This window comes from Pseudophryne corroboree, chromosome 1 (assembly GCF_028390025.1).
Source record: "Pseudophryne corroboree isolate aPseCor3 chromosome 1, aPseCor3.hap2, whole genome shotgun sequence".
NCBI classification, from domain to species: domain Eukaryota; kingdom Metazoa; phylum Chordata; class Amphibia; order Anura; family Myobatrachidae; genus Pseudophryne; species Pseudophryne corroboree.
The window spans coordinates 286,799,029-286,814,803 of NC_086444.1; the positions used below are offsets into that span (position 1 = coordinate 286,799,029).

At 45.2% G+C, this 15,775-nt stretch overlaps 1 protein-coding gene across 5 annotated transcripts in view; it reads left to right on the plus strand.

Annotated features, from left to right (window-relative positions):
• The window catches only part of NOS1 (nitric oxide synthase 1), a 460,601-nt gene that overhangs the window by 350,458 nt on the left and 94,368 nt on the right, over positions 1-15,775 (plus strand). For all 5 annotated transcript variants that reach the window (XM_063964335.1, XM_063964332.1, XM_063964336.1 and 2 more), the window contains exon 3: positions 4,522-4,627. In XM_063964335.1, coding sequence (XP_063820405.1) covers positions 4,522-4,627 — 106 coding nt within the window. The remainder of the gene's footprint in view (positions 1-4,521; positions 4,628-15,775) is intronic.

A 15,775-nucleotide genomic window follows, 5' to 3' on the forward strand; every position in this document is an offset into this window, starting at 1 on the left:
ACACACGCTAAGCCGCCGCCTACTGGGAGTGAATCTTAGCTTCTTAAAATTGCGAACGATGTATTCGCAATATTGCGATTACAAACTACTTAGCAGTTTCAGAGTAGCTTCAGACTTACTCGGCATCTGCGATCAGTTCAGTGCTTGTCGTTCCTGGTTTGACGTCATAAACACACCCAGCGTTCGCCCAGACGCTCCTCCGTTTCTCCAGCCACTCCCGCGTTTTTTCCGGAAACGGTAGCGTTTTTATCCACACGCCCATAAAACGCTGTGTTTCCGCCCAGTAACACCCATTTCCTGTCAATCACATTACGATCGCCGGAGCGAAGAAAAAGCCGTGAGTAAAAAAACTATCTTCATAGCAAAATTACGCTTAGTATGCTTAGTACGCATGCGTACTAAGCAGAAAAACGCTGCGATGCGAAGAAAATTACCGAGCGAACGACTCGGAATGAGGGCCAATATATGCAATTTATGTGAGCTTTCCATACACGTGGCAATTCAGTGAGGACAGGGATTACGCATTGCATTTTATATATGAGCTTGTTATAAACAAAGTGTGTTTTATATTGATTTATTTTGATAATAAATATTTACTTTATATTTTCATCTGACTCCTTGGTTGTGAAAGAATTCAGGACTTCATAATGTCAAAATGAAATGAGCGCCTCTATTAATTCTTTTTCCTTTTTTCAAATGTTATATCTGCCCCCCCTGCAGTGCACATGGTTTTGCCCAACTGCTAAAAAATTTCCTGCTGCGATCAACTTGGAATTACCCCCATTAATACATATGACCCGTTATCTTTCCCATCTCTCTCTCCTCTCTCTGTTTCTCTTTCTCCCTTAAACACTCCTCCCCCTTTGTCTCTTTCTATCTCCCTCTTTGTCACTCCCCAGCTGCTCTGTCTCTTTCTTGCCATCTATGCCTTGTTTTTTCCCCATCTCTCTCCTGCTCCTCTGTGTCTCTGCCTGTTTCTCTCCTGCCCCATTGGGGGGTATTCAGTTAGCTCCGATAATTTCAGAGCTATTTAATTCGCCCCCCCCCTGCGTATTCAATTGTGGGCCGTTTTTGACAGTTTTTAAGGCATTTTCGCCAACACCTTTTCACTTTTTTATTGAAAAGGTATTGGCGAAAAATGCCTCAAGATTGGTGAAAATGGCCCGCATTTTTGCTGACGCAAGTGTGAAAACACATAGATTCATCGATCCACAAGTTGTTAGCTCCGGACAAATTTTTCACCTAGGTGAAAAAACAGCCCTGTTATTAAATAGGACGAATCCCCATTCACCCTAACAAATGGCGAAAAAACAGCCCTAATTGAATACCCCCCATAGTCTCTCTTTTTCCCGTTCCTGTAATTCTCGCCCCTCTATTTTTCACTCTACTCCCTCTGTCTGCCTTATTTTTAGGCTTTACATTACATACTCCTTATTGGGCCCATTTTCATCCACTTTATTTCTGATAAGATACTGGCTGTGGCAGGCATTAAGACCTATATGCACTCACGCACACTGGATGCAGGGAAGGGTATACACCACATTCCACTGTATATTAACACCAGACACACATACATATACACGCACACATGACCACACAGTATATTACCATCACACACACACACCCCTGAAACACACACACACACGCACAAACACACACAATATATTAATATCACACACACACACTCCAGACCACACAATATATTAACACCAAGCACCAGACCCCACAGTATATTAACTAACTGAAACGCACACAGTACATACAGTAAGTAATCACACTTATCTGTATAATGGGGTTGGGTCTGACATGCCGGCAGTCAGGATGCTGTCGGTCTGGATATGGGGAGAATACCGGAAGGGGCAAGGTACCTTTCCCCAATGCCCCCTAATCCAGTCCTCCCCGCAGCCTATACATAACTGCCCGCACCCCCCGCAACCTGCCCATAACCCTCCCCGGGGTGCCTAAACCTAACGCGCCTCCCCGCAGCCTAAACCTAACCTCCCCTCCCCGCAGCCTAACCCTAACCTTCCCCCCACAGCCTACACCTAACCTCCCCTCCCCGCAGCCTAACCTCAACCCTCCCCCCCCGGAGCCTATACCTAACCTCCCCTCCCCGCAGCCTAAACCTGACCTCCAGACAGCGCAGTAGTTGTTGTCATTTTACCTAATTGATATGTCACTAAGCCCCTCAAATAGCTGTATCCTCGGGGAAGAAACATTTAGTAGATTGATTGCAGATTAGGGCACTACTACTACAGCTGTTCCACCAGCAACAGGGGAACTAGTTTCTATGCATTCTATATTTCTATGTGCCGCCAGCACACTGTTGATATGTATGTATTATTTTATGCTGTACATAGATAGTAAATAGTAGACCCCAGCGGAAAGACATCTTGTAGACACCTCAGCCAGATAAACTTAACCGTAGCTTGTATTTATTGTAGTGCACAGTTTCAGTACAGCTGTACTCACAGTTATGTATCCGGTCATATATGTCGGCAAGAGCTCAGTATTACACAGGTGTGTAGCACTGCAGTGCTCAAAACACAGATCGGTAAAGGTGCTTAAGTTCTGGATCATCATGGAGGAAGCGCAATAGCGCACTCCACATACCAACACACAGCACTGCTACTCCTGTAGAATTAGGGTAGATTCTGTGATTCGGGTTGTACAATGGAACATATTACATAACAAACTAAATAAAACGGAATAGATTGAGTACAAATTAACATCCTCATCTGTGCTTGCCATATGGGTGCTTGCTCGAGATTGAAACTTGAAAGCTGATACAAGATTGTATATAGGCCCTCATTCCGAGTTGTTCGCTCGGTATTTTTCATCGCATCGCAGTGAAAATCCGCTTAGTACGCATGCGCAATGTTCGCACTGCGACTGCGCCAAGTAACTTTACTATGTAGAAAGTAATTTTACTCACGGCTTTTTCATCGCTCCGGCGATCGTAATGTGATTGACAGGAAATGGGTGTTACTGGGCGGAAACACGGCGTTTCAGGGGCGTGTGGCTGAAAACGCTACCGTTTCCGGAAAAAACGCAGGAGTGGCCGGGGAAACGGTGGGAGTGCCTGGGCGAACGCTGGGTGTGTTTGTGACGTCAACCAGGAACGACAAGCACTGAACTGATCGCACAGGCAGAGTAAGTCTGGAGCTACTCTGAAACTGCTAAGTAGTTAGTAATCGCAATATTGCGAATACATCGGTCGCAATTTTAAGAAGCTAAGATTCACTCCCAGTAGGCGGCGGCTTAGCGTGTGTAACTCTGCTAAATTCGCCTTGCGACCGATCAACTCGGAATGAGGGCCATAGTTATATATGGCTATGAGCATTTGTGAAATTGTGACATGTTTGTGTTACTGGATATATTTTACTTTTATGTCAAAATTAGGTCAATATAATATACATTTCTTATCACTGATCTCTTGTAAATCGGTCATATTTGGAGACTCATTTAGGCCAAGCTGAAAACCAAAACTACACATGACTTGCATACTAGTTTTACTATTAATACTGTGGAGGGAATTCAATTAGCTGCGGTAATTTACCGTGTCTAATTAACTGCCTATCCGCTCCACCTCCTCCTCCTCTTGGGGCTATCCAATTAGCCCTGAAGTTAGCACTGGTTGGTGATTTTTCTCCCCCCAATAAATACTGTAGCTCCATCTTCATGATCGCAGCTGCAAAAACACGGGATCCGGTCTGAAGATCGACAGTGTCTAGGTCGACAATGTTTAGGTCGGCCACTATAGATCGACAGTCACTAGGTCGACAGAGTTTGAAGGTCGACAGGGTTTTATGTCGACATGTTCTAGGTCGACAGGTCAAAAGGTCGACATGAGTTTTAAAAAAAAATTGAACTTTTTCATACTTAACGATCCACGTGGACTACGATTGGGAATAGTAACCTGTGCCGAGTGCAGCGGGAGCAGAGCGAGGCTCCTTGCCCAAAGCATGGCGAGCGAAACGAGCCATTCGAGGGTACACGGTGCACTAATTGGGCTTTCCGGTCACTGAACGGAGAAAACGAAAACAGAAAAACATGAAAAACTCATGTCGGCCTTTTGACCTGTCGACCTAGAACATGTCGACCTAGAAACCCTGTCGACCTTCAAACCCTGTTGACTTAGTGACTGTCGACCTATAATGGTCGACCTAAACATTGTCGACCTAGACACTGTCGATCTCATTATCCACACCCCAAAAACACATATAGGTCTAGGAACTTACAGTATCTTCCGGTTTGTGTTTTTCGGGGGGGAAAGACGGGCTGCAATCAACTTGGTCCCCCCCCAAAAAAACATTGGGAATATATTGCGGTAAAAGACCATTTTTTTTCTCCCCAAAAATGTTCAGGCTATTTGAATACCCCCCTAACCCCCCCCCCCCCCCCCGTACACATACACAAACACACAAAACATCGATAAACCTGTCTATATGTATATAAATTGCCTGATTCGCCTTAAACCCTGAATTAACTATATGCTATCAATATGTGCTTCCTTTTCAGTAAATCCCAGAAAGTGGTGGAGAATGACGCAGCCTTAAATGATTTATGGAGGAACAACAATAATATGCCTGTTGTATTGAACAACCCATATCTAGAGTGCGGGCAGGTAGGTCAATGCTTTATCAATTAAATGTGGCTGTCGCCTTCAGGTTATCAACCATTGCAAATTCTTTCCTTGTCATATTAGATCTGAACATGGAATTATGTCTCCCAATCTCTAGATCTGCTCTGGACCATTTATTGAGTACTGTCATTCTGAGTGTACATGGTTATAGAGTATTGACTAAAAGTTAATGTTGTCAGTAAAATACCTATTTTTCATAGCGTGACTGACACATAAACACCATTATTGATCCAGGATGCATCAGATATTCCCAGATTATGTTATTTTTTCAAAACACAGATATTATATAGATTACTTTTACTATTTATTGTCGATATATATTGTTAAGTTTTATTTTGATATTTTGACATGTATTTAATTAAAAATATAACTTTAGTTTAGTTAATGTACCATCCTTTTCGGGTGGATGATACCAAGCCCACAATGAACCTCTGCTGCCTTTAGCTGGTGGGACTTTTTGGGGGCTATTTGGGCAATATTAAAGCATTTCCTATCCTCTTGAATGCAGAAGTTTTTCACATCAGTGTTTCAGAATTCTAACATGAAATATTCTTTGTAATTTCATGGTTGGGTTTTATCATTGGGAAACAAATGATTAAAAAGAACATCGTAATAAGAATGTATGACATAATTCTAATTCAAATATGGGGGTAGATTTGAAAAGAAAATTATACTTAAATATTACGTGGTTTTACTTATTTGCTAATATGAGGGCTATTGCAGAGATATACACAAGCTGACCTTAATTGTATACACATTGTAGGTTGTGGTTTGCTTTTAAAGTGAAGCACATCTCTACCTACTTTATTATGTCACTGAGGTAGTGCGCAGGTGGTGTGGGGAGAGATGAGGTAGTGTGCAGGTGGTGTGGGGAGAGATGAGGTACTGTAGTGTACAGGTGGTGTGGAGAGAAATGAGGTAGTGTGCAGGCACTGAGGGGAGAGATGAGGTAGTGTGCAGGTACTGAGAGGAGAGATGAGGTATTATGCAGGTACTGAGGGAGAGATGAGGTAGTGTGCAGGTGCTGAGGGGAGAGATGAGGTAGTATACAGGTGGTGTGAGGAGATATGAGGTAGTATACAGGTGGATTGGGGAGAGATGAGGCAGTGCACAGGTTGTGTGGGGAGAGATGAAGTAGTATACAGGTGGTGTGGGGAAAGATGAGGTAGTGTGCAGGTACTGAGGGGAGAGATGAGGTAGTATGCAGTTGGTGTGGGGAGAGATGAGGTAGTATGCAGGTGGCGTGGGGAGAGATGAGGTAGTATACAGGTGGTGTGGGGAGAGATGAGGTAGTGTGCAGGTACTGAGGAGAGAGATGAGGTAGTATGCAAGCAGTGTGGGGAGAGATGAGGTAGTATTAGTATAAAGGTGGTGTGGGGAGAGATGAGGTAGTGTGCAGGTGGTGTGGGGAGAGATGAGGTAGCACGCAGGTACTGCCTTAGCAGGGGCTGGCCGACAACTTTCAGCCTAGGGGGCAAACACAAGCAGCAGGCCCTGGTGCATTGCAATAGAAAAATGGGTGGGGTATAAAACACTGTAGGTGTGGTTTATATAATGTGGATGTGGCCTAAATAGGCTATGACCTACAGTATAATAAACAAATTGTTATGTCAAACAGCTATAAGCCTATAAAATACCTGCAAGTCTCGTCTGACAAAGCAGTGATTATTTAGTGACCACTATTAAAAGTAGAACATTCCTTGAACTCTATACAATACAGAAAGTATTCTAGTTACTGATATGCAGCACAGGGAGTTTCCAAAAGGCCCAAATAAAATACATGTGCGATTTTAGTAATCAATATACAGGGTAGAACTGGGAATTTAGAGTGTCCCTGGGAAAAGACCCGGGGGTATATTTACTTAGATTCGTAATTGTCGGGATTTGGTGGAAGATTAAACACGAATGACATCGGTAGTGTGAATTTGCAACTTTTTGTTTTTTTTTACGTCTCATTTCCTATGCTGTCGTATTCTTCATTTTCGGTTTTTCCGATGTCGATGTCATTTGTAATGTCAGGCAGTGTTTTACGGGAGTGATTAGTAAAACACTGCCAGACAAAATACAATGAATCCCGGCCGGATCTGTGAGATCCGTGTAGGGCTTAATTGTGTATATTATGAGAAGTGAAGAAAAAGTTAAAAATCATTAAAAAAAATTGCGTGGTGTCCCCCTCCTAAGCATAACCAGCCTCGGGCTCTTTGAGCCGGTCCTGGTTGTAAAAATACAGGGGGAAAAATGACTGGGGTTCCCCCATATTTAAACAACCAGCACCGAGCTCTGCGCCTGGTCCTGGTGCAAAAAATATGGGGGACAAAAAACGTAGAGGTAATTTTTTCCCCTGTCAGGGACTGCTGCATCCACAAATGTAATAGACTAATAGTTGCCCTCTTTATATATGTGTGACATATATGTGAAAGATGATATCGGGATTCTGGTGCTTGGTATGCCGACAGTCAGAATACCGACAGCGGCATCCCGACATGCAGAATCCCGACAACTGTTAGGTTATTACCCTAATCCCCAACCCCCATAACCTTCCCTGCCTGCAGCCTCACCAGCCACTGACCTTACCACACGCCACTGCCCTATACCTTACACTACATTACTGATCCCCCTATACCCTACACTACATTACTGATCCCCCTATGCCCTACACTACATTACTGATCCCCCTATACCCTACACTACATTACTGACCCCCCTATACTCTACGCTACATTACTGATCCCCTATACCCTACACTACATTACTGATCCCCCAATACCCTACACTATATTACTGATCCCCCTATACCCTACCCTACATTACTGATCCCCCTATACTCTACACTACATTACTGATCCCCCTATACCCTACCCTACATTACTGATCCCCCAATACCCTACACTATATTACTGATCCCCCTATACCCTACCCTACATTACTGATCCCCCTATACTCTACACTACATTACTGATCCCCCTATACCCTACACTACATTACTGATCCACCTATACCCTACACTACATTACTGATCCACCTATACTCTACACTACATTACTGATCCCCCTATAACCTATACTATATTACTGATCCCCCTATACCCTATACTATAGTACTGATCCCCCTATACTCTACACTACATTACTGATCCCCCATGCCCTACACTACATTACTGATCTCCCTATGCCCTACACTACATTACTGATCCCCCTTTACCCTACACTACATTACTGATCCCCCAATACCCTACACTACATTACTGATCCCCCTATACTCTACACTACTGATCCCCTATACCCTACACTACATTACTGATCCCCCTATACCCTACACTACATTACTGATCCCCCTATACTCTACACTACTGATCCCCTATACCCTACACTACATTACTGATCCCCCTATACTCTACACTACATTACTGATCCCCTATACCCTACACTACATTAATGACCCCTCTTTACTCGGCACTATATTACTGAACCCTTTATATCCTACATTACATTACTAAACTCCCTATACTCGCCACTATATCATTGATCTCTATAAGTTACACTACACTGTAAAACATCACTGTATTCTCTCTGTGCTACATCAAGGAAACACTGGAAAAGGGTAAAGTGGGCATCAGACACCAATGCACTAGTTGGAGGAGAGAGTCTAAAAACAGTAAAGCACAGGCGAAATTAGACAGCCAACACACCGTGCGAAGGGGGAAGGGGGGGATAGATAGATAGATAGATAGATAGATAGATAGATAGATAGATACACCAGAAAATGGAAAAACAAAGGGGAAAGAGGGGAAAGTATTCTGACGAGACACAGAAACATGGTGGGGGGAGGGGGGGTTGGTGGGACAGGAAAAAACTGGGAAACTGGTGCTGGCATTGCAGTGTCCACATAGTGACATGCTGATTAGATTCGACCACCCGCTATTGGTATTTCAGCTATAACTATCTCCCACTGCACAGAGCTCTTGCCGGCAAAGCTCTGTGCGGACAGTGGAAGCTGCTGCGAGTCCTCATGTGTCCGCACATTTAACAGTGCTGCTGGCATTGTCTTCTCTGCAGCTCGGGTACAGTATATATATATATTTATTTGTGTGTGGTGTGGTGTTTATGTATGTGTGTACAGTCTGTGTCTGTGTATTTTTTTTTATTGTACTTGTGTATTTTATACACACACATATATACACACATATATATACATATATATATATATGTATATATATATATATATATATATATATATATATATATAGAACAGACGTCGGCGGCACTCAGAAATGATGGCACAAACAGCAGGTTATATATGGTTGGAGTGAGCATCACTGCTGATTCCATTACTGATTCTAGGCTTTTAATTCCATTTGTAAAAATATTTAAAATAAATGTTATTCAGTATTTGAAAATGTTAAAAAATAATATATTTATCACCCAATCTGACTTCAAACAATGCTTCATTTCCTGCTATTACCATCCCGAGGTACTGTGGCTAGACTTCTACCGCCATAATCTAGGGATGATTTCCCAGAGAAAGCCAGCAAATGGTGGGGGTGACTGGTGGGATGGGGGGGGGTGACTGCTGACAGTTACTTGGTGGTAGCCTTTCCTAGATGAGGAGATACAGGTTTTCTCAGAATCATAGAGAGAGTCCATGGACACTAGAGATCTGTTAAGAATTGTAACAAAGTGAAACTGTATTACATGAAAATTGACATCAAACATAGAATGGTATATGTTTCACAGTGGTGATTGGGATTCCCTTTAAATGTCACAGCACATGAAGATTATGGGAATCCCCTGTCACACTGGGCTCTCTCTCACAAAGCTTCAGGGTCATGTTAATCCTTTTTACTGAACGTCTGCCCTGCTCCCCTACTGTACGTTAATCTGCTTTTAACTTATATTTCTGACATAAATACAGGATTTCCCTTCCAGCTTGGTGCTGATCCACACTGAAATACCCATCACCCGCAAGAAAACTCTGAATCCTTAATCTCCGTTATGTCAGTTCCATTTTGTATCATCTATTTAGTGATGTAGGTTTACAGTCCCCATGAGCAAATTTCCTATTGTGTCAATGAAGCACACACTTGCCAGCATGTAAATATTATATTATTTATCCTGTATTGCACTTTATGAAGGCATTGGGAATGATGTCAGCATGGTGACATGGGAAATGGACATCCTGAAGACATTTTAGACATATATTATAGTGCTACTGAGTCTGCAATACAACATTTCTAGCATAGCACAGAGAATATCATGTGGATTTCCACAGACAATCTTTCAGGGACAATTATGGAAACTTTTGTTGTGACAGAACTAATTAATTCATTAAAAAATGATATATGGGATATTATGAGCTTCTCCAAAAATGTATCATGGTTCATTTCTCTTATTTAATGGTGTATCAGTCACAAGTCACCTGTGGTGAGAATGTCATTTTTCAACATGCAAATATTCCAGTTTTATTTTTTATAATACAAAATGCAGGTGTTTATTAGCTGCGAACCACTGAGCCCCTTTCTTTTAAAGATGAAGATTTAGTATATATGTGCAACAGGCAGATAAATAAAATGTGTATGCAATGTCTGTAAAAAGAAAGAGATTTAACCATGGTAAGTCTTACCATAAATCTCCTTTTCTGCAGCGGGCTACACTGGGATTCCACAGGGAATAACATCGGTGATGTACTAAAGCAGTTCCTCATGGGAGGGGACGCACTGTAGCGGGCACAAGAACCCAGCGTCCAAAGGAAGCATCCTAGGAGGTGGAAGTATCAAAGGCATAGAACCTGATGAACGTGTTCACTGAGGACCACGTAGCCGCCTTGCACAATTGTTCAGTGGACACGCCACGGCGGGCCGCCCAAGAAGGTCCAACAGACCGAGTAGAATGGGCCTTGATAGCAGCAGGAGCTGGGAGACCAGCCTGCGCATAAGCTTGTGCAATCACCATTCTAATCCATCTGCCCAAGGTTTGCTTGTTTGCAGGCCAGCCACATTTGCGAAAACCAAACAGTACGAAGAGGGAATCTGACCTCCTGATAGAGGCAGTCCTCTCCACATATATATGGAGAGCCCGTACCACTTCCCAAGACTGCTCTTTGGAGGACAAACCAGAAGAGATAAAGGTCGGGCCACAATCTCTTGGTTAAGGTGGAAAGATGACACCACCTTAGGCAAATAACCAGGGCGAGTTCGAAGAACTGCCCTGTCACGGTGAAATATCAGAAAGGGTGGATGACAGGACAAGGCACCTAGGTCCGACACCCTCCTAGCAGAGGCAATAGCCAAAAGAAACAGGACCTTCAGCGTAAGCCATTTCAGGTCCACAAACTCAAGAGGTTCAAATGGAGACTCTTGCAGGGTGTTAAGAATAACAGACAGATCCCAGATGAAGGTTCCATTCTCCAGCATGTACGTCCTGAGGAAATCTGCTTCCCAGTTGAAGACACCCGGAATGAACACTGCCGATATCGCTGGTAGATGGCGTTCCGTCCAACAAAGAATTCTTGACACTTCCATCATTGCAGTGCGGCTTCGAGTGCCGCCTTGATGATTTATATAAGCCACTGTGGTTGCGTTGTCTGATTGTACTTGAACAGGCCTGTTCCTTATCAGAGGCAGGGCCAGCGTCAATGCATTGAACACTGTCCGCAGTTCCAGAATGTTGATGAAGAGGAGAGACTCCTCCTTGGTTCAGCGACCTTGAAGAGAATGTTGCTAAAACACCGCACCCCAGCCCCTCAGTCTGGCATCTGTAGTCAAGAGGACCCAGTGAGAAATCCAGAAGGGACGGCCCCTGCTCAACTGTTGATCCTGGAGCCACCAGGCTAGAGACAAGCGGACCTCCGGAGTCAGGAATATAATTTGAGACTTGATCCGCTGAGGTAGACTGTCCCATTTGGAGAGGATTGACCATTGGAGAGGACGAGAATGGAATTGAGCATACTCCACCATGTCGAAAGATGACACCATCAGGACTGGTACTTGCATCGCCGAGTGAAGGGACACTCTTGGGCAAGAGAGAAGTATCTGATCCTGTCCTGAAGCCTCAGGACCTTCTCCAGAAACAGAAACAGCCTCTGGCTGTGTGTATCCAGTAGAGCCCCCAGGTGCACCATGCGCCGCGCAGGGACAAGGGAGGACTTTTTCCAATTGATCAGCTACCCGTGGGCTGTGAGGAATTGCACCGTCAGCTGGAGATGACTCAGGAGGACATCTTGGGAGCTTGCCAGGATCAGCAGGTCATCCAGATACGGCAGGATCTTTATTCACTGTTGACGGAGATGAGCTGTCATCCCGCCCATGACCTTGGTGAAAATCCGAGGGGCCGTGGTTAGTCCAAACGGCAGAGCCCTGAATTGTTAATGGAGGTTGCCAATAGCAAACTGCAGATATTGCTGATGTGAAATGGCAATAGGTATATGCAGGTAAGCATCCTGTATATCCAGGGATACCATGTAGTCACCAGGTTCCATGGCCAGTACAATGGAGCTCAGTGTTTCCATATGGAACTTGGAAACTCTCACAAATTTGTTCAGCGACTTGAGGTTGAGAATAGGCCGGAAAGACCCATTAGGTTTCGGAACTAGAAACAGGGTCGAGTAGTAGCCCCTTCCTTTTTGAGAGATAGGTACCGGCACCACCACTCCTGTCTCCAGGAGGGATTGTACAACCAAGTGTAGAGCTTGCCCCTTCAATGAGTCCGATGGGATGACTGTTGTGCAGAACTGGCAAGGGGGACGTCTCTTGAAGGAGACCGCATACCCATGAGAGACAACTTCCTGCACCCATGCATCTGAAGTGGTCCTTAACCAGACCTGGGTGAACTGCAGAAGACGGTCTCCCACCCTGGGGTCCCCCAGGGGGAGGCCCGTCCCGTCATGCTGCAGGCTTGTCCTGTTTGTAAGCAGGCTGACGGGCAGCCCAGGATCGTTTCGTTTGGGCTTACTGGTCTTGGAAGCACGAGGCTGTCTCGAGAACACCTGACCCTTTGATTTACCTGAAGTCCGAAAGGAACGAAAAGTAGTACTTTTGGCTTTTGGAGCAGAAGGAGTAGTATTAGGAAGGTACGCAGTCAGTCACGATCTTGTTTAGATCTTCTCCAAAAAGGATGTCTCCCTTAAAAGGGAGCACCTCCAGAGTCTTCTTGGAATCCAGATCCACCTTCCAGGACTGCAACCAGAGAATACGGCAAGACAAAATAGACATAGTGGCCACTTTGGATGCCATGATGCCCACCTCAGAGGATGCCTCCTGAATATAGTGGGAGGCAGTGGTAATATGAGACAGACACTGTCTGGCAATGTCAGAAATATCCGAAGGTAGCTCATCCTCCAATACCTGGACCCATGCTTCGATACCTTTTGCAGCCCATGAGGTCACAATAGTCAGTCTATGTATTGCCCCATTTTGGAAAAAAATACACTTCAGGCATCCCTCCACATGCTTATCTGTCGGTTCCTTCAAAGAGGTGATAGTGGTGACAGGCAGAGAAGAGGACACCACAATCTGTGCGACATGAGAATCTACTGGAGGTGGAGTTTCCCACTTGGTACTCAACTCCATAGGGATAGGATAGCGAGCTAGCATCTTCTTAGAAAGGGAGAATTTCTTCCCTGGTGAAGCCCATGCCTCCTGATGTATGTCAACTAAACTGTCAGAGTGAGGGAAAACAACTTTAACCACCTTTTAATGCTTGAATTTATCAGGCTTCTTTGACACAGTAGTGGGATCTGCTTCATCATCAATCTGGAGAACCATTTTGATAGCTTCCACTAAGTCAGGGACATCAACCGGAGATACAGGCTCCCCGTCAGAGGCCGCTCAGTCAGAGTCAGTCAGATCAGTATAAGCCCCATCCTCATCCGAAGTATCCGAAACATGAGTGGATTGGGAGGAGGAAACCACACGCTTGGAGTGCCCCTTGGCCCCAGAGGGCTGAGGTGTAGGCTTCTGTTTAACCAAAGATTTATTCAAAATCTGTATCTGGGCAGAGAGAGTGTCCACCCAAGGCGGATTTGCTACAGTGACAATTTGTGGCTGTAATGGCACAGGTAGTCCCACAGGGGGCGTAAGATGTGTTACCAATGTATTTAACATACTGGAGAAGGCAGCCAAGGCTGGCTCTTTATTGGCCACAGGAGCTAAAGGTGGAGTGGGAGAGGTATGGGACACAGCACCCACATCCCCAGCAGCAGTTTCCCCCCCTGGTAAATCCGTGGGATCAGCACTGCCTGAGGCAGGAGCGTCCACGGAATTCCCACCCTGTATAGCAGACATTATGAGGAATGTAGCCGTGGGGCACACAGTACAATATAGCCAGACAATAAGAATACCGTATACCAATCCCCTGATTTATGTGCTAATAAAAGCAGGACACAAACAGAATTAAGTCGGTATGGGGTGACTGAAATACAGAGAAAAATACACTGAGCTGTATAGACTGTGTAGCACTATATATATATATAAATAATGTGGACCGTGACGCACTTATCCTCTCACGGCACAGAATATAGGGGGTCAGTCCGACCCGTTCGCATGCTGCTGAATGTTGCAGCAGTGCAAACAGGTCGGGTCTGCGAAGAAGCGGTGGGTGCAATGCACACGCGCGTCATTGCCCAGTGATGCCCATCACCAGGCAACGACCAGAAGAACAAAGAAAGTGATCGCTGCAGCAATCGCAAGAAGATTGACAGCAGGAAGGTGTTCCGGGGCAGCAACTCACCGTTTTCTGGGAGTGGTGAGTCCAATGCAGGCGTGTCCAGGCGTTTGGAAGGCAGACGTCTGACGTCAATTCCGGGACCTGCATTGCTGGATCGATCGCACAGGGTAAGTAACTGTTACCCTGGTCTAGTTCTACACAAAACATTTTTGCATAGCAAGGCTGCACAAGCGTCCACAGCCTTGCTATGCAAAAAGCCCTCCCCAATAGGAGGCACCGAGTTGATCGCATGGGCAGCAAAAAGTTGCTACATGCGATCAACTCGGAATGACCCCCATAGTGATAGCAAGGGTGTGATACAATAAATGAAAACACACAGCAGCTATAGGCACACTCAGTCACAAACACAATGCAGATATAAAGTGCACCACGATAAAACTGCACTGGACAGGCAAATTACATATGACAATAGATATGTATATGCAGAGAGATATAACAATGCACAGTAATACTGGATGTATATCACAGAATAATTGTACCACCTATTCTCTTATAATTACACTTGTTCTTAACTAACGCTGTCTAAACGACATGTAGACTACTCAAGTGACTGTAAAAGCACGGCACTGAGACAGGTGGCTTTACAGAGGAGACATCAGCCCAGCAATCCCGTTGAGAGCAGCCCTTGCTATAGAAATGGAGCCAGAGAGAGAAAGTGAAAGCAGCTCCAAGGCGGGAACACCTTTGGAAGATGGCGCCTGGAGCTGGGGGGAGGGGCTACAGGTCAGCACCTTATCCCCTCACGCTGGACTTCACCACCGGTACTTATGGAGCCTTTATCAAATGGTTTTCCAAGAAAACTGACCTGCGCTACGGCTGCCCTGGTGGATATAGTGGGGTCCCTGAGCCGTACAGTGTTTACGCCAGCCGCGCAGTCCATCTCCCGGAGACCGCTCGGGATCGGGATTTAGTCCAGCGGGTCTCACCTAGGGGACCCTCTTACCTCCTCCCCGTGTCCTGCAGCCACGCGATCCTGGAGATGTGCAGTGGCGGTGTGCCAGAATACCGGTGCGTCTCTGCTGTAAGTACCCGGGAACCAGGCCGCGGGAGTATACAGTGCCGCAGCGGGAAGGTGATGGAGCCGCAGCACAGTATGTCCCCTGGACATAAAAAGTGCTGCGGCCCATGATGTATCTTCAATAAAGCTTTATTCTTCTTTTCTTCAGGGCTGCCTAACGCAGCCCCCCCTGTTAGTGACCTGCTATTAGAGACCTGCTGTTAGAGCTCCTGTGCACGGAGGCGGGGTTATAGAGGAGGCGGTGCGGAGCATCCTGTGAACAGTCAAAGCTTTTAGCCTGTTGGTGCCTCGGATCAAGATCCAACTCTACACCCCAATGTTATTCCCTGTGGAACCCCAGTGTACCCCGCCGCAGAGTTTTATTTTGTAAATGTTGGTTTAATAATTTTGAAT